A 22,577-nucleotide genomic window follows, 5' to 3' on the forward strand; every position below is an offset into this window, starting at 1 on the left:
TGAATTTAAATGAGGGAGGGCTGGGCAAGGTCACCTGCCTCACTTTTCCCTCCAGAGCCAACTGGGTCTCTAGTAGCAAGATATAGATCAGAATGACTAGAGATTGGAGACCTGTACTATATGAAGGACATAAAATGGGACTTGTGTAAAGAGATTTATGTCCTTCATTATGATTTCCACAGAAATCTCTGAGGCAAATGCACACAAACATTTGGCTGAATAGCAAAAATTGCTATAAATTTATTCTTCTACCAACAGAATCACAATCAATATATGCCTATCAAATCATCTGTGGCTTAGAAGATAAGTTCTAGGATACTGCTGGAGGCATGTAGAGATGAGGCAATCAGTTAAACTGCTGCTTTTATCTTGGATAAAGTTAAGCAGATGCCAAAGTTAAAGGAAAAAGGTCATGAAATATAGCTTGAAGAATACATGTACCTTGATGTGGGGAGAGCTGGGAGGAGCAATACCACAATGCCTCCTCTAAATTTCACATATTTTTAAATTTAAAAAAAGGTTTTAGAAAATAAGGAGCAGATTATTTTAGAATCAGTGATGAGAACAAAAATAACCCTCTTAGCACAGTAAAATTAAACAATTTTAAAGCCATTCATTCATTAAAAAGTGTGGTATCTCCAAATTTCTAACTACTCTCTGGAACCATAACATGCCAGGAAATTGAGCTAATTATCTTTAAGTCTATCTTATTTATGAAATTAAAGGAAAAAAAAAAAAACCACCAAGCAGTAACATCCTTTTACACTGAATTGTCATTTGCTTAGTTAAATAGCAAAAGGAATACACATAAATTTTAAAAGTTTTTATAAAATTAAGTTTTAATATCATTTACATCACTTACAATAAGTACAAAAAATAGGCTCATTTTAATTTCATTTTAAATTTTAAGCTGAGAATTTCACATATGAAAACCCCCTTTTGAAGAATATTAAATATAGTCAAGATCAAATGTCAAGATGAAAAAATATCAAATATTAATTTCTAAGTAATATAAAATTTAAGCAAAAATAAGCTACAATAAATACTATGTAACTTTTTTGTTGGAACAATTTAATTCAAAATTTTAAATATACCTTGTGCCTCCTTCAAAACTGATTTTTTTTAAATGTGAAAAATTTAAGTATAAAAAAGTGATTGAGATATATTTCAGGTTTTTTTTGACTACTAGGAAGAAAAATGTAAACAACTGTGGACCTTTGGGGAGAAATGAATAAGGAGGCTGCCTATCATTGAAAAAAAAAAAAAACAAATTATTTAATTCACCTTATCTACTACATTTGATTCTCTTTTCATGTGGTATTTCTAACTACAAAAAATTATTTTAAGAAAACTATATGACTAACATTAAATTGATAGTAAATTCAGATATACTTTCTCTTACATTTCAAACAAAAATTTTTTTTTTTAAATTAACTGTTGATGGTAAGTTATTTGGGGAAACTCACTTTACATAGTTTGGAGCTGGTAGATTTTTGGACCTTTTTTCAAGAGGTAACCTTGGTCATTTAATGAACTGATAAAATTTTCAAAATCAGCAACCTGGAAGAAAAAAGAAAATTCTGGGCAAGTGAACTATAAAACAAACTAAATTTGCTACACTAATTATATTTGAATATCTGTTCAGACATATGATTTCATTGGTATAGGAAACTATAGCAGTGAAGAAACTCTCTACCAGGCAGCATGTAGATAGATACCATTTGTTATTTCTAATCTTAGATAGCTGTCAGGGTCACTGAGAGGCTAAATGACTTGCCAAGGATAAAAAAGCCAGTGTATAACAAAAATAGGACTCACTCTGAATCTGAAATATTAGAAGATTTGATCATGAGGTAAATGAGTATCTGCTGATGAACACTTTAACTGGGAAAAAAGAGATGGTGGAAGATGGTGGACTTAATGATGTATTTAATCTGAGGGGAGAAACAATATAAAGAGAGAGCACTGTCTCTGAGAAGAAGGTGTGCTTCCATGAGCATCAGCCTAGGAAAAGGGAAGTGTAAGCTGACACACCCACCAGTGGAACAGCATAAATATGGAAGAATTATAATCAAACTAAAAATCCCAATCCCCAGAGTATCTGACAGAAGCCCAAACAAGAATTACTAGGAAAACTGGAAAGCAGCCTGGCAAAAATTAGGTTTAGGCCAATACCACATTCCACAACAAAGTCAGAATGGACTTATGATTTAAATATTATGTCATAACAAAAGTTGAAAGAGAACCAAATCAGTTATGCTTCACAAAAAGTATAACTCCATGACTGGTGTTGAATGATATAAATTTTTTTTCTCTAATTCTGAATACCAAAATCCCTCATGTGAGTATTTCTAAATGTATCATAGGGCACAAAAAGTCTGTAAATTTAATGTGAATCTACACTTTATGCCATTTTCTTAATTAAAAAAATACAACATATTCAGCATGTTTTTTTCATAATTGTCCTTGCTGTTACGTTCTTCTGAATTAATAGAAAATTCCCATATATACAACATAAACATATAAATATATTTGTATAATGGTACTTTTTCTAGAACAAAAGATGCCCACTGACTGGAGAACAGCTAATCAAATTGTGGTATATAAAATAATGAAGTAATATACTATGTTGTAGGGAATGGTGAATATGAAGAATTCACAGGAATGTTACAAGTGAAATAAACAGAACCAGGAAAAAAATGTACATATATTCTGTCCTCCTTGGTTAATGTGTTATTTAGTTTTACTGAACTTCTTTTTTCATATATTTCTTTTTCTTTGTTTTAAGGGATAATGACTGATTTGGGGAGGGGAAAAGACATATCTGGAAAAGAAAATAAACCAAGATACAGTGAATAATTTTATTTTTTATATTTCAGCATCCCTGGAGGCAGAACATGTTCCCACCTATTCCCAAGGAACCTTTAAAGTAGAAAACAATAATAGAAATGCTACTGTAGTTTGAAGGAAATTATTCAAGTTTGGGATTTATGAAATATGAAAGAAAATATGAAAGAAATTTTAAGCAACACCTTATTATACTCACTACAAGTAATTTCCTTTAAAATTCCCTTATATGGTTAAAAAAAATCTTATTGATACAAAGGTTTGAATGAAAAAGTCTCTAAATATATTTGCTTCCTTTTTTTAGTTATTAGCTTTATAGAAGTCATAATGCCTTACAAAAATGATTACCAAACAATAAATGGGAATACAAAAGTTGAAAATGTAAGTTAGGAGAGATAAGAAACACTCAGTTTAATCTAAATAGCAACAGAGCTGAATATTCTTGATTAAACATCCTGATTTCAGTAGTATACTACTAATAATAAATTATATTCTAATTTATCTGCTGCACACATTTTGTTTTAATGAGCACTTTGGCTTATGTCTGCATTGCCTTAAGACAGTATAATATAATGCTTAGTGCAATGGACTTGGAGTAAGAGTTTTAAATCCTAGGATCTACTAACTGTCTGACTCCAGATCTAGTCAAATACCCTCTCAGAATGTCAGTTTGCTCACTAGTGACATGAGGATAATAAAACCTGCATGCACCTACCTTTGCTCACTGTGAGACATAAAATGTCTTGCAAACTTTAAAAGTGATTGAAAATTTGTTATTATGATGTAAAATATCTTATAGCTAAGAAGCAGTAGAAAGAAATCCAGTTTGAGAGTCTTAACCTGGATATAAGTACTGTCCTTTGACACACACTGACAGAATGACCCTGGGCAAGTCTCATAACATTCTATTACTGCATTCAGTTTTCAAGGACTATAACCTCTGGAGAAGATGCCAATGAACATTGGTAGAACTTCCTCACTGGGTGTTCCCTATGCCAATGAAAAAGATCTGGTCCCTCTTACCCCCACACCCAACAAGAGCACTTTGCAGAGAATTATATAAAAAATATTACCTGAATGTTTAGCTCTTTAGAAATCTGTCGAAGTTGTTGATATTGAAATAAATTATTATAGGTTCTTTCTGCAATGGTGTTGAGAGCAGAAATAAACCTTTTTGCTGCTGATCTGTTGCTCATTCCAGAACCATGTTGAGAACGTTCAAAATCCAGATTCCCAAACTCATCTGAGTAAGTTCCTAGCATACTAAAACAAAAGAGATTTGGCAAATATGGCAGGGATAAAAAAAACTTGGTAATAAACCTTTAGACTGTAAAAGACATTTAAAAAATGTTTATTCTGAATTTTGGGACTAAATAAAATTAGCATTTCTATATACAAAATAAAACGAAAGATTTTCTGGATAATACATAAAACTACAAATCTTGAGTTTCCTTTCAAGTTTGTAATAATTTCAACAAGCAATTTTTAAGGTTATCCTGCTTGTCAAGATTATCATCTCTTTTATTCTCTCATGTTTAAAAACAAGTTTCAATGGCCCTCTTTTTTTTTTTTTGACAACCTATTGCTATCTATCCTTATCTTCCAACCCTCATCCCTAATTGAATTAAAAAAATATTATTGTAACAAAAGGTCAAGAATCTTCACAGGAAATAATGGAAAGAAAAGGGATTTTGACAGTGCTAGATCCCAATACTATAAAACATTAATCATCAAAAACAATTTGACACTGACTGAAGACATAGACTGCTTATTAGAATGGATTAAATACACAACATATAGAAGCAAACAAACATAGTAGGCTAATGTTTGATATACACAAAGATGCTGGCTAGTGGAGTAAGAATTCACTCTGAGAAAAACTGTTAGGAAAACTAGAAAAGAGTAAGGCAGAAAATATATTTAGAGCATCATATAGATTGTATACTGAGATAAGCTTCAAATAGAAATCGGAATTAGACATAAAGGGTAACAGCATGTATAAATTAATAGGAACAAAGAAGAAATTAGATCTAACTTCTAGATCTATATATAGGGGAAGAGTGCATAATAAAATAAGGGGTGGAAAGGGTCACAGAATACAAAATTGATAATTTTGATTACATTAAAATGAAGTTTTTATACCAACAAAATCAATTAGATTTAGAGATTAGAGAACTGAATTAGCTTGAATTAGGGAAAAAAAGAAAAACACCTTTGCAGCAAGCTTGTCTGATAAGCATCTCGTTTTCAAGGTATATAAAGAAGTGATTAAATAAGAATATGAGCTACTCCCCAACTGATAAATGGTCAAAGAATATATTTAGTCAGTTTTTAAAATGAGACATCTAAGCTAACAAAATATGGGAAAAAGTCCTGAATCACTAACAATTAGATTAAAGCAACTCTGCTGTAGGACTTTAGCTGCTGTTTGGATAATGGACTGGAGAGGTTAGGACCAATTACTAAATTATTGTAGTAGTCTAAATGTGAGGTGAAAAAGGCCTGATCCAAAGTGGTAGAGAGGAGACAGATGTGATATATGTTGTGGACGTTGACATAATCTGGCAACTAATTAGATATGTGGGGTGATGGAAAATTAGGTGTCCAGGATGAGTCTGACATTGCAAATCTGGTAACTAGGTGGATGACAGTGCCCTTGACAGAAAGACAGAAGTTTAAAAGAGTTAGGTTTTTTGGGAAAAAATAATGAATTCTGTATGAATGGAAGAACTTAGCACAAAAATGATAGCCATTACATGGTAAGATTATTGGTTTTGATGACCTATGAAGTAAGTTAAAAATATAGACTAGAACTCTGTTTTGTATAACCTCTTCAACTCCCACAAAAATGGTAGAAGAAAGCAGGATAGAAAATACTAAGAATCACACAGATCTTAGATTAGTTATAAGCATTAATATAGCTATTAGTATTAATGAGCCATCTTTATCCAGTAACTCATTAGTATATATATTCTACTGGAAGAAGTGGACTATATCCACACTGATATTTTTGCCACAAATGAAACTAGAAGGAACGAGGAAATTGAAGCAAAATGGAATGATATCTCATAATTCTTCCTATGAGTTAATAAATTTGGCAGACTTGGGTTTTATCACATATCCATAAACAAAAAACAATTTGAAGAGGCATTTAGTTATCTTGCTTTTTAAGATTCATGATAAACACAATAGCTCATCATGAAACAATCTTAGCCTAGATACTAACTGTAAAAGAAAATTCTGTGAAAAAATAGCACAGTGTCATTCAAATGAAGTTAGTATATACCTTGTTAATTTAAGTTTGCTAGGACAGTACGGACCAGGGGGACACTTCCCTTTTCATCTCTACCCAAAATAAAATCTATGGATCATAAGGTAAAATATCAAAAGTAACGTTAAATGAATATTGATACCTGATGTGAGAACTAATCTGTAATAGCCAGCAGACAACCACAGCCCTATTACAGATAGCATCTGTACACTCTCTATACTCTCCAGGCTCCTATATCAGATCCTCTATAGGATTTATAGGAAATTTTGGCATTTCCCTTTCTTAAGTTCCCTACATTTGATTACTTCGTAAAACAATGCTTTCCATGTTTTCATACTCAAAGTCCACAATGGTAATAGGGATCATTATTAAAAGGAATCTCTAGAGGCTTGAGAAAGCTAAGGATCATATTATAATGACCTAATGAGATTGTATAATAGGATTCTTATAAGTCTTATATCTATATATCGTGCTTCAAAATGAATCAAAAAAGCCCCTGGAACATAGCAAGCATCAAACAATATTATAAAACTGATAACAAATTAACAAAGAGGAAATAACTGGTAACTGACTTTGAAATAATTTCAGAATGTTTGTATATAGCATGATCGCTGACTGGATTAGGGTTATAATGAAAGGTTTAATTTCATGAGCTACTTTTAAAAGTGAGACTTTATCAGGAGATAGTGACAGACAAATGGCAGTAGTAGATACTGTGATCAAGTGAATCTTGAAATCAAAGTCTATTAAAAAAGATATACTTGAGGGCATTAAGAATATTACAGCCAGGGGCAGGTAGGTGGTGCAGCAGATAAAGAGCACCAGCCCTGAAGTCAGGAGGATCTGAGTTCAAATCTGGTCTCAGACATTTAACACTTCCTAGTTGTGTGACCCTGGGCAACCCCAACTGCTTTAGAAAAAAAAAAATTACAGCCAAAAGGTTAATGCCACAATTCTTGTATCATCATCTATACTACTTCCCTTTTTGTGAAAACATCTTTGAATTAGATGATAGATTTCTAATGAGCTTTTGAGAGACAGATAAATGAAACAATTTTCAGTTATACTAATCAAAGCCAGAGGCATTTTGTCAGCCTATAGTTTTGTAGTGGAATTTGTTTCAAAAATATTTATTAAGTTTTCAATTTTTTTAATAGGCCATCTGAGAATCTTTATATGCCCTTCTCCTTTTTTGAAGGCTCTTAATCTTCCTACAGCTTCCCTGGGTGATGGTCCCTGTATTTCATAAATATTGTACAGAATTTTACTTGGATATTTCAAAATCCACTGTTTTCTATTTACTGTTCCAAAAGCAAATATTAACATTGGCATTGCCAAGGTGTTAATTTCACTAAAGTGTTCTTCCATTGAACTCTGACTTCAGGATGCTGCTAAGTCTTTTGACATATAACACCAGCTTCCTTTCTGACTTTTTATACTCTATGTCTTACTTGAAGAAGATCAAGGTATTCATAAGTATTGCTTTAATCCTTGATTTTATTTGAGCTCTGGATTCAAGCTCAAAGATTTACTTTATATTTTATCTTGGTATAAATTAAGAACTTCACACTTATTGAATCCAAATGACATTTTAACGTCATTGGAAAAAGCTTCCATGAAAAAGTTGTTTAATATACTTTTCAGTAAAGCCATACACCTTAAAGCCACACATATATATCAATTGATTAATGTAATATTTTGGTGAGATTCCCCTTTGATTCAAGCATATTCAGTACCATTTAGCAGGGATGATGATAAAAAAGTTTTCTTGTCCACATTGTTATTAAAATCATTTTCACAGAAATAATGATTCAGCAGGAAAATCAAGTACACATAAATCAACAATCTAATGACAATGAAATTAGAAATTTCATTTATTATTTCTTAGTTTAATTTAAAATTTGAATCTTACCTGTACTTCATAATTTCAACTATGTCCTCTGCATCTTCTTTGGTTGCTTTTTCCCTTAATTCTAACCTTGTCCGAGCCTTCAACAAAATTCATAATAGATTTTCAATCTTGATAGGTAATACAAGTTACTATATTTGCTCCTCTTAGAATAACAGTCATTAGAGGTAGCTATATTTTATGCATTACACATATTTTAAAGGTGCAACTCCAAACATATTAGTTTGGCATAGGCTGGGAACTGATCATCTGAAATATTATTATAGTTACAACATGACACTTTCACTGAAGTTGTACTCCAAGGCTTCAGCACAGTGTGAAGATCGCTCTGGTTTATCAAAGACTACGTAAGAGGAGAATAGCTAGTAGAAGGCCTACTAGAATGGAAAGGAATCACAAAGATTGTCTGCTAAGATATGGAAGTGTTTTGAACTGCATCAGTTGAGGGAGTACTCACATGAATAAAGCCATGAATCTTTGGAATAATTAAGTATGAAAATTAGCAATATAAAAAACAAAGAATACAAATTTTTTTTTAACTTAATTACTTTGAAGTTAAGTTTCTAGTAATCTCTTGTGTTTTATTTTAAGTGACAACAATCAACACAAGGCCCTAATTCCTAAAATGATCAAAGTTATTTTTTGATTATTATTAGTATAAGGCTTCCATTACCCTTGATATGTATATATATACATATACATATACATATACATGTGTATGTATATGTATGTAAAACTTGGTAATTTGGAGTTCTGGAATACTTTATATCCTTTTCCCAGATACTTCAAAAAAGAGATTATGGATCTGTCAAATCTTCAAAGAACACTCCACAGTGAGTTAATAAGCAGTCCTACTGGCTAGAAAGAACCACCAAGAACTTTTTTTGGAAGATATAAAGATATTGGTTCACACAATTTGTGTATGTTTAATAAATCTACTAAAGGATTTATATCTTTTACTTTCGGATTGTATACAAAGTATCCTAGTGCCTATTCATCAAAGATACCAAATCTGCTTTTAAAAATAATATAGTACAGCAAATTGTAGTAAAAGTAAAGAAATAAAAACTATTTAAATTTTTACAACTGAAAATAACCTCTGTCAGACGAATTAATGACTCCAACTGCCTTGTGGTAATTGGTGTGCCATTTAATCTCTGAGTCTGTTTCCGAAGTTCAAGATAAAAATTTTGAAGAATTTGAGCAGCTTCTGGAGATAACTTTGGATGAACATATTGCCGAGAATATCCAACATACTTTCTCAATAAATAGTGTGGAATTGGATCTAAGTTTTCTCCAGGAGAAACCTAAAACAATGATTCAAATATGGATTATAGATATGTAGATAAAACAAAAAGATTACTAAAAAATTATCAGTTTTAAATTATTAGCAAATTGATTATAACAACTTATCGCTATGACACTACACTATGACCAAGTAGTGCTGGTTCAATATCAGGAAAACTATTAGCAAAAGTGACCACATCAATGACCAAACTAATAGAAAGAACATGACTATTATCATAGATGCAGAAAAAACATATGACAAAACACAACATCCATTCCCATTAAAAACACTAGAGAGCATAAGAACAAATGGAATTCCCTTAAAATGATACTAAGTAAAAAAAAAAAAAATGATACTAAGTAGCACCTATCTAAAACCATCAGCAAGCATCATATATAATGAGGATAAATTAAATATTTTTGGAACTCTAGATATTAATTCTTATAAAAGAGATTCTGACTCTTAAAATCTGTTTGAGTTTAATTATTTTGAATAAAACTGATATTATCCTTAACTCTCATATAGTACATGAAAGAAAGAATAGAGCATAAGTGTATGTAGTATAAATGCAATAAAAAAAGAATGAATTAATTTCTCACATTTAAACAGAAGAAAAAGATTGAGGAAGAAACATATTGATGAGGAAATGCTTACTTTTAGTCTTTCTGATAAAGGTTTATCAGAGACAACTTCAAGCAAAGAAGTGTTTGAATCCTGAGTGCTCATACGAGACACTGTGGCACTTGAAACTGTTTTCTTCTTTCCAGCTCTTATTGCCATTACATGTTCAGAAAGTAAATGGTCATGATCCTCATTTGGAGTATCCAGTAGGATAAATACCAAATCAAATCTGGATAACAGAGCACTCCCAATTCTATAAGGTTTATAAACACAAAGGAGAATTTTTAAAATTGACAAACCATGTTTCCCTTATTACTCAAAAATACCAAGTAACATTTAAGAAACAAAAATTTAAAGTTAATAAGAGAATGAAACATTTCACTTTAAAGATCAATTAGCAAGTACAGCATTAAGTCTCACGTAAAGGTCGGGAATTCCTGGAACATAGGCCATAGTGGTTCATGATGGCTTCTTTCTGTCTGTTATACAAGTGAAATGGGCTCCACTTCCTTCTCTCCTCACCTCACCCCAAATACCCCTTGCTTATTTCTACTTTGCTTGTAACCTTAGGATTGATACACTCTTCTTTGGAACTTCAACTCAAGATATCATCTTTCACTATGTCTTTTTCTTGCCCATTTTTTAATAGATTGCCCTTTTCACACAGCTGAAGTAAAAAAAAATTTTTTTTTAAATCCAAATATAATTGGTCACATAATGACCTGTATTAGAAGAAAAACCTGCCATTTTATTGTACATTTTTTGTATATGCTAATAAAGACTTACTTTAAATTTTCAGAAACAGTTTTAGCTTTATTATAGTGTCCCCCAACTGGGTTTGCAGCAGCAATAATTGAAGTTCTTGCTGGAAGGTTGCAGACAATGCCAGCTTTAGCAAGACTAATACTTTGCTGTTCCATAGCTTCTAGCAGGGCTTGATGCTGATTACCCATCTTATCAAATTCATCTATTCCACAAATACCTGCAATTAAAGTAAAATTTAGATTAAAGGAATAGCTGTTATGACTTTTTCTCAAGCTAACTATAAGAAAAACTAATAAATAAAACACACAACTACCACAATTTAAAATTTTAAAAATGCATAATTAATAACCTAGTATTTTGTATTTAATACATATTAAATCTAAGTAGTTCAATTTGAAGCAAAACAGTAGTTCTTTAAATATCTAGAATTTCACAATAAATGATCAACTAGTTTCTGGAAGTTTGAAGCATGAAAAATTATAAAGTAAACATTGCATCATAAAGAGAATTATTGTCCATACAAAACAAAAATGTTACATAACACCAATATCATTCATAATAAACCACCTACTGGACACTATACTTTTAATATAAATGATTCTAGATGCTGATCAAAAGTTAAATGTTTCTACTAGTTAATATAGCATATCAACCATAAAAGTTATCCATCCAAACTACTGCTATGTTTTCTATATGTAGCTATTCTGAAAAGTTAGCAGTTAGATGGACTGTCTCATCCCTACATGCCTCCAGCAGTTCCATAGGATTTATCTCTTACTAAACCAAAGATGATTTGATATGTGTATATTGATTGTGATTCTATTTGTAGCAGAATACATTGACAGCAATTTTTGCTATTCAGCTACATGTTTGTGTGCATTTGCCTCAGAGATTTCTGTGGAAATCATAACTTATAACTCCCATTTTACATTCCTCATATAGTATAGGTCTCCCATTTCATGCAGGGAAATCCAATTGTCTTGATCTATATTTTCTCACTGGACTCGGATGGCTCTGGAGGGGAAAGTGAGGCTGGGTGAACTTGCACAGTTCTCCCTTACTTAAATCCAATTCACTTGTATGTCACGAATTACCTCTATGATGTCATGGTAATCTTTGAGATCGAAGGATAAACAGTCTAGAACTGTGAATAATAATACTAATATTGAAAAGGTGCATTCTAGGGGAAGAACAATTTAGATGATACTAAGGTGTAGTATTCTAGCTAGCTTTCTGGACGTCTCTGGACCAGCCTTGTTTTCAGCAGAATAGTCATCATAAGAATGGTCAGGGATAAAGTCCAAAAGTCTTTATTGTCTAATTCACAGTCTGTCTCCTTCGCCTGGAGCTGGACTAGCTTTCTGGAGGCCCTCTGGAATGGGTCTTGGTTTCAGTGGAGGAAATGCAGGAGAGATCCACCACAAGGCTGATGAAGATGGAATGTTTTTCTTCTAGTCCTTGTTGGCACTTATATACTTTATTATAAGTACATCATCATAGGTGTCAATCTTGTAGAATAGTTGTCAACTTGTAGAACTATACTAAGTACATGTAAACTAAAGAATCATTATCTCACTTCTACTGACTTAACACCTTGTTTTAGGATTAAATCAATCATACTGAGCCTAAAGAGTTCCTGCCCTTTACACTAAAGAGACTGATTTATAAGTTCTGGAGCCAAGATGGCAGAAAAAAGGCAGAGACCTGCCTGAACTCTACTCCAAATTCCTCCAAATACCTTTAAATAATAATTCAAATTCTAGAGAGACAGAATCCACAAAAGGATGGAGTGAAACAATTTTCTAGCCCAAAACAACTCAGAAGGTTGGTAGAAAAGATCTGTTATAGTGGGGTAAAAGTGTAGCATAGACCAGACTCCCGCAAAATAGGAGGCCTTAGGGGTGGCTGAATCATTGACAGAGAGTAAGAATCAAACAATTAATCAGGAGATTAGAGGGGTCTCTTTGTTGGCACTGGGAGCAAGATTCCATTGCTTTGCTTAATACTCGGATCAGGATCATAGTCCTGGTTTCAATCCCAGGTGGGAAAGGAGCATTAGCATGTTAGAGCTGACAGCCTCAGGGAAGCAGGAGTTCTACTCACAGTTTTAAGGTGGAAAAGAGTGCCTATAGTTACTCACACACCAGTATACAGCACAGGGGAATGGTAAACATATTTCTCCTTAGATCATGTTATTTTGGAAGAAGTGAAAATTAACAAGTCCTCAGAATTATCTCTAAAAAAGGCTGCACAAAAAACCCTAAAACTCGAGACTGTGCCCCTTTCACTCTGGAAGCACAACTCCACTTAGTACAGAGTTAAGAGTCAAGAAATATGCTGGAAAATGAGCAAACAGTAGAAAAAGATACTGACTATAGGAAGTTACTATGGTGATAGGGAAGAGCTAAATACACATCAAGAAGAAAACAAAGTCAAAACTCCTATATCCAAAGCCTCAAAGAAAAATATGAATTGGCCCCAAGCCATGGAAAAAATCAAAAAGGATTTTAAAAGTCAAGAGAGGTAGAGAAAAAACTGGGAAGAAAAATGAAAATGATGTAAGAATATCATTAAAAGGAATCAACAGTTTGGTAAAACTGAATAATTACTGAGGAAAATAACATCTGAAAAAAAACAGAATAGGCCAAATGGTAAAAGAGACATACAGATCCAATGAAGAGAAGAATGCCTGGAAAAGTAAAATTATCTAAATGGAAAAAGATATGCAAAAGTTCACTGAAGAGAAGAACTCCTTAAAAAGCAGAATTGGTTCTATGGAAAAAAAGGCACAAAAATCCACTGAAAAAAAATAATTCCTTAAAAATTAGAATTGGGCAAGGGGAAGTTAATGACTCTGTGAGATACCAAGAGTCAAACAAAACCAAAAAGAATAAAAATAGGAGACAAATAATCTGCAAAATATATCCAGGATTGATCATTTAAAAATTATTGGGCTACCTAAAAACCAGGATTAAAAAAAAGTGTGGACTACATTTTTCTTTTTCTTTTTTTTTTTTTTTTTTAAGGAGCTGTAGAAACTTGAAGAAAGGGATGTTGTATGTCCCTTCCTCTTTTTTTTTTTTAATATTTTATTTTATTTAATAATAACTTTATATTGACAGAATCCATGCCAGGGTAATTTTTTTTTACAACATTATCCCTTGCACTCGTTTCTGTTCCGATTTTTCCCCTCCCTCCTTCTACCCCCTCCCCTAGATGGCAAGCAGTCCTATATATGTTAGATATGTATATCCTAGATACAGTATATGTTTGCAGAACCAAACAGTTCTCTTGTTGCACAGGGAGATTGGATTCAGAAGGTAAAAATAACCCGGGAAGAAAAACAAAAATGCAAATAGTTCACATTCATTTCCCAGTGTTCTTTCTTTGGATGTAGCTGCTTCTGTCCATCATTTATCAATTGAAGTTCAGTTAGGTCTCTTTGTCAAAGAAATCCACTTCAGAATACATCCTCATACAATATCGTTGTCGAAGTGTATAACGATCTCCTGGTTCTGCTCATTTCACTTAGCATCAGTTCATGTTAAGTCTCTCCAAATCTCTCTGTATTCATCCTGCTGGTCATTTCTTACAGAACAATACTATTCCATAACATTCATATACCACAATTTACCCAGCCATTCTCCAATTGATGGGCATCCATTCAATTTCCAGTTTCTAGCCACTACAAACAGGGCTGCCACAAACATTTTGGCACATACAGGTCCCTTTCTCTTATTTAGTATCTTTTTGGGTTATAAGCCCAGTAGTAGCACTGCTGGATCAAAGGGTATGCACAGTTTGATAACTTTTTGGGCATAATTCCAGATTGCTCTCCAGAATGGTTGGATTCGTTCACAACTCCACCAACAATGCATCAGTATCCCAGTTTTCCCACATCCCCTCCAACATTCATCATTATTTTTTCCTGTCATCTTAGCCAATCTGACAGGTATGCAGTGGTATCTCAGAGTTGTCTTAATTTGCATTTCTCTGATCAATAATGATTTGGAACACTCTTTCATATGAGTGGTAATAGTTTCAATTTCATCATCTGAAAATTGTCTGTTCATATCCTTTGACCATTTATCAATTGGAGAATGGCTTGATTTCTTAAAATTTGAGTCAGTTCTCTATATATTTTGGAAATGAGGCCTTTATCAGAACCTTTAACTGTAAAGATGTTTTCCCAGTTTGTTGCTTCCCTTCTAATCTCGTTTAGTTTTATTTGTACAAAGGCTTTTTAATTTGATATAGTCAAAATTTTCTATTTTGTGATCAGTAATGGTCTCTAGTTCATCTTTGGTCATAAATTTCTTTCTTCTCCACAAGTCTGAGAGATAAACTATCCTATGTTCCTCTAATTTATTTATAATCTCGTTCTTTATGCCTAAGTCATGGACCCATTATGATCTTATTTTGATATATGGTGTTAAGTGTGGGTCCCTGCCTAATTTCTGCCATACTAATTTCCAGTTATCCCAGCAGTTTTTATCAAATAATGAATTCTTATCCCAAAAGTTAGGATCTTTGGGTTTGTCAAACACTAGATTGCTATAGTTGACTATTCTGTCTTGTGAACCTATCCTTTTCCACTGATCAACTAATCTATTTCTTAGCCAATACCAAATGGTTTTGGTGACTGCTGCTTTATAATATAATTTTAGATCAGGTACAGCTAGGCCACCTTCATTTGATTTTTTTTTCATTAATTCCCTTGAGATTCTCTTTTTATTGTTCCATATGAATTTTGTTGTTATTTTTTCTAGATCATTAAAATATTTTCTTGGAAGTCTGATTGGTATAGCATTAAATAAATAGATTAGTTTAGGGAGTATTGTCATCTTTATTATATTCGCTTGGCCTATCCAAGAGCATTTAATATTTTTCCAATTATTTAAGTCTGACTTTATTTGTGTGGAAAGTTTTTTTGTAATTTTGCTCATATGATTCCTGACTTTCCTTTGGTAGATAGATTCCCAAATATTTTATGCTATCAACAGTTATTTTGAATGGAATTTCTCTTTGTATCTCTTGCTGTTAGATTTTGTTGGTGATGTATAAAAATGCTGAAGATTTATGGGGATTTATTTTGTATCCTGCTACTTTGCTAAAATTATGAATTATTTCTAATAGCTTTTTAGTAGAATCTCTGGGGTTCTCTAGGTATACCATCATATCATCTGCAAAGAGTGATAGTTTGGTTTCCTCATTGCCTACTCTAATTCCTTTAATCTCTTTCTTGACTCTTATTGCAGAGGCTAGTGTTTCTAATACAATATTGAATAATAATGGTGATAGTGGGCAACCTTGCTTCACTCCAGATCTTACTGGGAAAGGTTCCAGTTTTTCCCCATTGCATATGATGCTTACTGAAGGTTTTAAATATATGCTGACTATTTTAAGGAAAAGTCCATTTATTCCTATGCTCTCAAGTGTTTTTATTAGGAATGGATGTTGGATTTTATCAAATGCTTTTTCTGCATCTATTGAGATGATCATATGGTTTTTGTTTGTTTGATTGTTGATATACTCAATTATGCTAATAGTTTTCCTAATGTTGAACCAGCCCTGCATTCCTGGTATAAATCCTACTTGGTCATAGTGTATTATCCTGGGGATGATTTTCTGTAATCTTTTTGCTAATATTTTATTTAAGATTTTAGCATCAATATTCATTAGGGAGATTGGTCTATAATTTTCTTTCTCTGTTTTCAGCCTACCTGGTTTAGGTATCAGTACCATGTCTGTGTCATAAAAGGAGTTTGGTAGGACTCCTTCAATCCCTATTTTTTCAAATAGTTTATTTAGCATTGGAGTTAATTGTTTTTTAAATGTTTGATAGAATTCACATGTAAATCCATCTGGTCCTGGAGATTTTTTCTTAGGGAGTTGATTGATAGTTTGTTCTATTTCTTTTTCTGAGATGGGACTGTTTAGGATATTTACTTCTTCCTCTGTTAGTCTGGGCAAGCTATATTTTTGGAGGTATTCTTCTATTTCATTTAAGTTGTCGAATTTATTGGCATAAAGTTGGGCAAAATATCTCCTAATTATTGCTCTAATTTCCTCTTCGTTAGTGGCGAGTTCTCTCTTTTCATTTTTAAGACTAACAATTTGATTTTCCTCTTTCCTTTTTTTAATCAGATTTACTAAGGGTTTGTCTATTTTGTTGGTTTTTTCATAGAACCAACTCTTAGTTTTATTAATTAATTCAATAGTTTTTTTACTTTCAATTTTATTGATCTCTCCTTTTATTTTTTGAATTTCAAGTTTAGTGTTTGACTGGGGGTTTTTAATTTGTTCCTTTTCTAGCATTTTTAGTTGCAAGCCCAATTCATTGACCTTCTCTTTCTCTATTTTATACAAATAGGCCTCTAGAGATATGAAATTTCCCCTTATTACAGCTTTGGCTGCATCCCATACATTTTGGTATGATGTCTCATTATTATCGTTTTCTTGGGTGAAGTTATTAATTATGTCTATGATTTGTTGTTTCACACAATCATTCTTTACTATGAGATTATTTAGTTTCCAAGTATTTTTTGGTCTACTTTCCCCTGGCTTTTTGTTGAATGTAATTTTCATTGCATCGTGGTCTGAAAAGGATGCATTTACTATTTCTGCCTTACTGCATTTGAATTTGAGGTTTTTATGTCCTAATATATGGTCAATTTTTGTATAGGTTCCATGAACTGCTGAAAAGAAAGTGTACTCCTCTCTGTCTTCATTACCTTTTCTCCAGAGATCTATCATATCTAATTTTTCTAGTATTCTATTTACCTCTTTGAATTCTTTCTTATTTATTTTGTGGTTTGATTTATCTAATTCTGAGAGTGCAAGGTTGAGATCTCCCACTATTATAGTTTTGCCATCTATTTTTTCTTGCAGCTCTCTTAATTTCTCTTTTAAGAATTTAGATGCTACACCACTTGGTGCATATATGTTTAATATTGATATTGCTTCATTATCCATGCTCCCCTTTAGCAAGATATAATGTCCTTCCTTATCTCTTTTAATTAGATCAATTTTTGCTTTAGCTTGACCTGAGATCAGGATGGCTACCCCTGCTTTTTTGACTCCACCTGAAGCGTAGTAGATTTTGCTCCAACCTTTTACCTTTAACCTGCAAGTATCTCCCCGCTTCAGGTGTGTTTCCTGTAAACAACATATTGTAGGATTCTGGCTTTTAATCCATTCTGCTAACTGCTTTCTCTTTATGGGGGAGTTTACCCCGTTCACATTTATGGTTAAAATGACCAATTCTGTATTACTTGCCATCTTGTTAATCCCTATTTATGCTTTTCTCCCTTCTTTCCCCCTTAACTCCCTTCCCAGTATTAAGCTTGTGAGCACCACTTGCTTCTCACAGCCCTCCCTTTTTAGTATCTCTCCCTGCTTTAGATTTCCTCCTCCTATCTTACCCCTTTCCCTCCCAGTTTCCGTATTCCCTTCCACTTAGCTTATTCCTTCCCTTTTCACTTTTCCCTTCTTACTTTTCAATGAGGTGGGAGAAGTTTCACCATAGATTGAATATGTCTAAAATTTTTCTCTTAAAGCCAATTCTGAAGGCAGTAAGATACCCACTATATTCATCCCCCTCCATTCTTTCTCTCAGATATAATAGGTTTCCTTTGCCTCTTCATGAGATGTACTACCCCCACTTTACCCTTTTTCTGGTACAATGTCCTTTCCACATCTAGTTTCTAGAACAAGGTATACATGTATTCTTTATACATCTTTATAGCTGAAATATAGTTCCCAAAATTAATCTTTACCTTTTTAGATTTCTCTTGAGTTCTACATTTGTAGATCAAACTTTTTGTTAAGTTCTGGCTTTTTCATCAAAAATAGGTGAAATTCGCTTACTTTGTTGAATGTCCATCTTCTTCCCTGGAAAAAGATGCTCATTCTAGCTGGGGAAGTTATTTTTGGTTGCATACCAAGTTCCTTAGCCTTTCAGAATATCATATTCCAGGCCCTTCGATCCTTTAACGTGGATGCTGCTAGATCCTGGGTGATCCTTATTGTGTGGCTCCTCGATACTTGAATTGGGTTTTTCTAGCCGCTTGCAGTATTTTTTTCCTTTGTCTGAGGGTTCTGGCATTTGGCCACTATATTTCTTGGTGTTTTGATTTTAGGATCCCTTTCAGTAGGTAATCGATGAATTCTTTCAATGTCTATTTTACCCTCTGTTTCTATGACTTATGGGCAGTTCTCTTTGATAATTTCCTGGAAAATAGTATCCAGGCTCTTTTTTTTATCATGCTTTTCTGGGAGTCCAATGATCCTCAGATTGTCTTTCCTGGATCTGTTTTCCAGGTCTGTTGTTTTCCCCAGAAGGTATTTCAAATTCTTTTCCATTGTTTGATTTTTTTGGATTTGCTTGACTGATTCTTCTTGTCTCCTCGAGTCATTCAATTCCATTTGTTCAATTCTGATTTTCAGTGAGGTATTTTCTTCACTCACTTTTTTAATATCTTTTCCTAATTATCCAATTGAGTTCTTTTGTTCTATGGAATTTTTTTCCATTTCGCCAATTTTGTTTTTTAGAGAGCTATTTTCTGTTTCCAGTTCGCTAATCCTATTTTTCAAGGATTTTATTTCTTTATCCACTCTGTCTTTAAATGAGTGGGATGACTTCTCCAGACTCTCTTGCCAAGCCTCCCTCTCCTTTTCCCATTTTTCTTCTAGTTCCCTTGTGAGAGCCTTTTTAATTTCTTCTATGAGGTTCATCTGTGCTGAGGAACAGATGATCTCCTCCTTTGGGGATTCACCTGGGGACAGTCTGTTTTTAGTCTCCTCAGGGTTTAGAGTCTGCTCTCTATCTGTATAGAAGCTGTCAAGGGTTAAAGTCCTCTTCAGTTTTTTGCTTATTTTGTCAAAGAATCAGAGACAAATATTTGTGGGGGGTTTTTTCAGTCAAGCATTAATTCAGAGGCTTGTGATGAAATGGATAGTGAGAGAAAATGCGGAGCTTGCACAGCTGTGTGCCTCTTCTCCGCCATCTTGGCCAGAAGTCCTCTGGACTACATTTTTCAAGAAATTATCAAGGAAAGTTCCCTAATATTCTAGAACTGGAGGATAAAAATAGCAATATTAAAGAGTGCACCAATCACCTTCTGAAAGAGATCCCAAATTGAAAACACCCAGAAATATTAAACCCAAATTCTAGAGCTCATAGGTCAAGGAGAAAATATTGCAAATAATCAAAAAGAAACAATTTAAATATCATAGGGGCACACAATTAGCTGTTTCTACCTTAAAAGATCAGAGAGCTTGGATATTCTAGAGGGCAAAAAGAGCTGGGACTATAACCAATGATCACTTATCCAACAGAAGTGAATATAATCCTTCAGAAGGAAAAATAGACATTCAATAGAGGACTTTCAAGTATTCCTGATAAAAAGACCAGAACTGAATACAAAAATCTGACTGAAGCATAAAATGGTAAATAGGAAAGAGAAACCATAACGGATTCAATAAGATTAACCTGCTTACTTTCCTACATAAGAAAATGTGTATAACGCGTTAAAATATTCTCATTATTAGGACAAGTAGAAGTATATAAAGACAGAAAGCACAGGTATGAGTTAAATATGATGGAATGATTACCTTAAAAAAAATTAAAGGAAAGACTGTAGAGCATGAACCTTACTCTGAAGAGAATATTGCAAAGAAAGAATTATACAGACATATTCAGTTAAGTATAGAAATGTATCTTACTGAACATATTTAACCTATATCAAATTGCTTGCTCTCTTGGTTTATGGAAGATAAGGAGAACAATTTGGAACACAAAGTCTTACAAAAATGAAGTTAAAAACTATCCTTATATGTATTTGGAAAAATAAAATATCAATGAGAAACATTTAAAAAAAAAAAAAAGAAAGAAATGTATCTTACCATATAAAAAAAGAGGGGAAAGAGATAAGAGACAGGGAGAAGGAGTTGATAAAAGGGCAGATTGGGGGAGGTAAAAATCAGAAGCAAAACACTTTTGAGAATAGACAGGGAGAACAGAGAATAGGATAAACACTTGGAAAACAGGTTGGAGAGAATTATATAATTGATCATCATTATTTTGAAAAATATTTATAGCAAATTTCCTTAATATAGACCTCATTTCTCAAACATATAGAAAACTAAATCAAATTAAGAGAAATAAGAGCCATTCCTAAACTGATAAATGGTACAATGATATAAAAAGGATATAATTCCATCAGAGTAATTGAAATTATTTATAGTCATATGAAAAAATATTCTAAATCAGTGATTACAAAAATGCAAATTTAAAAAAAACTTTGAGTTACCATCACATACCTATCAGATGACTTAATATGACAGAAAAGGGAAATGACAAATGTTGTAGAGTATGTAGAAAAATTAAAACACTAATGCATTGTTGGCTAATGTATTGTTGATGAAGCTATATACTGATTCAATTATTCTGGAGGGCAATTTGGAACTATGGCCAAAGGGCTATAAAATCATGTGTACCCTTTGACCAAGCAATAGCACTACTAGGTCTTTATCCCAAAAAGATAAATAACAAAAAGGAAAAGAATCCATATGGACAAAAATATTTATATCAGCTTTTTTTTTTTTTTTTTTGTAGTGACAACTGGAAATTGCAGAGATGTCCATCAATAGGGGAATGGCTAAACAAGTTGTTGTATATTAGTGACTGCTATAAGAAATAGCAGATTTTGAGCAATCCTGCTCTCAGAAAAACCTGGAAAGACTTTGATCCATTGTGAATAACAAAACTATTCTCAGCAATGATCTAAGACAATTCAGTAGGATCTTATAATGAAAGGTGCTACCCAGCTTCAGAGAAAGAGCTCATGGAGCCAGAATGTAGATCAAAGATACATTTTCCTTACTTCATTTTTCTTGGGTTTTTTTGATCTGTGTTTTCTTTCACAGTATGAGTTACATGGAATTGTGTTTTGCACAACTATAGATATATAACCTATGTCAAATTGCTGAGTTCCTGAATGAGGAGCTAGAATAAAGGAGAAAATTTGACTCAAAATTTGAAAACAGAATGTTAAAATTGTTTTTACATATAATTGGGAAAAAATAAAATATTAAATTAGAAAAAAAAATCACAGGTAGAAAGACATCAATGGCATGATAAAAATCTTGGACCAGATTAGTATCTAAAAGGGTTATTGAGGAGAGAATCAACACCTACTGACCTATATGCCTACTTCCTATCCATGTCAATATTTTATGAGGATCTTCTACATAACATTTTGAGGTCCATATAATTACTTATTTTCTTATTTGTCCACAAATTTTAAAAAAATAATTTTTTGATTTGCAGTAACTTTTACAACTGTGAACAGTATAAAAGAATAATAATTTATAAAGAATATATAAGGATAAAATGAAACCTTACATTTTTCATTTTTAAATGAAAGTAGCTCTTTATTTATCTAAAACAATACAGTAACAACCACAGATTTTGAGATGCGATTCACTGTCCCAATACCATAGTTCCACTGATCTTTTATTTAGCACTTACTAAATTTTACTCTATGATGCTGCAATATATAAAGGAGATGTTGGTGTTATATAACGTGTTTAGTTGCATTGTGTACAATAATTCGTTTCATGATATAATATCTGCTTATTATTTTTCATACTTTAAATTACCAGTTTTCATACTTAACCTATGTTAACATTCACAATGAACATTGGTAACAATAATTTGTTTTTCACAAAACCAGTTTTAAATAAACTGATGAACAGCCCATAACTACATTATGGGCCCTTAGATATTTCTGAAAGTCCAGAGGAGTGGGTTTTTTTTATGGCTGCACTTAGAAATTAGGCTAAAAATGTTTAGTGGATGTAGAGGACTGAAA

The 22,577-nt window shown here is 32.7% G+C and overlaps 1 protein-coding gene across 1 annotated transcript in view; it reads right to left on the minus strand.

Moving 5' to 3' along the window:
• Window positions 1-309: 309 nt before the first annotated feature.
• MCM8 (minichromosome maintenance 8 homologous recombination repair factor) overlaps window positions 310-22,577 on the minus strand; it is a 49,697-nt gene continuing 27,429 nt past the window's right edge. Inside the window, exons 14-19 of the mRNA XM_051975954.1 lie at window positions 10,723-10,918; window positions 9,970-10,189; window positions 9,125-9,334; window positions 8,031-8,107; window positions 3,921-4,110; window positions 310-1,560 (exon numbers count right to left, since the gene is read on the minus strand). Of these exons, the coding sequence (XP_051831914.1) occupies window positions 1,468-1,560; window positions 3,921-4,110; window positions 8,031-8,107; window positions 9,125-9,334; window positions 9,970-10,189; window positions 10,723-10,918 (986 nt within the window). The 3' untranslated portion in view covers window positions 310-1,467. The remainder of the gene's footprint in view (window positions 1,561-3,920; window positions 4,111-8,030; window positions 8,108-9,124; window positions 9,335-9,969; window positions 10,190-10,722; window positions 10,919-22,577) is intronic.

Source organism: Antechinus flavipes, chromosome 2 (genome assembly GCF_016432865.1).
Source record: "Antechinus flavipes isolate AdamAnt ecotype Samford, QLD, Australia chromosome 2, AdamAnt_v2, whole genome shotgun sequence".
In the NCBI taxonomy this organism is placed as follows: domain Eukaryota; kingdom Metazoa; phylum Chordata; class Mammalia; order Dasyuromorphia; family Dasyuridae; genus Antechinus; species Antechinus flavipes.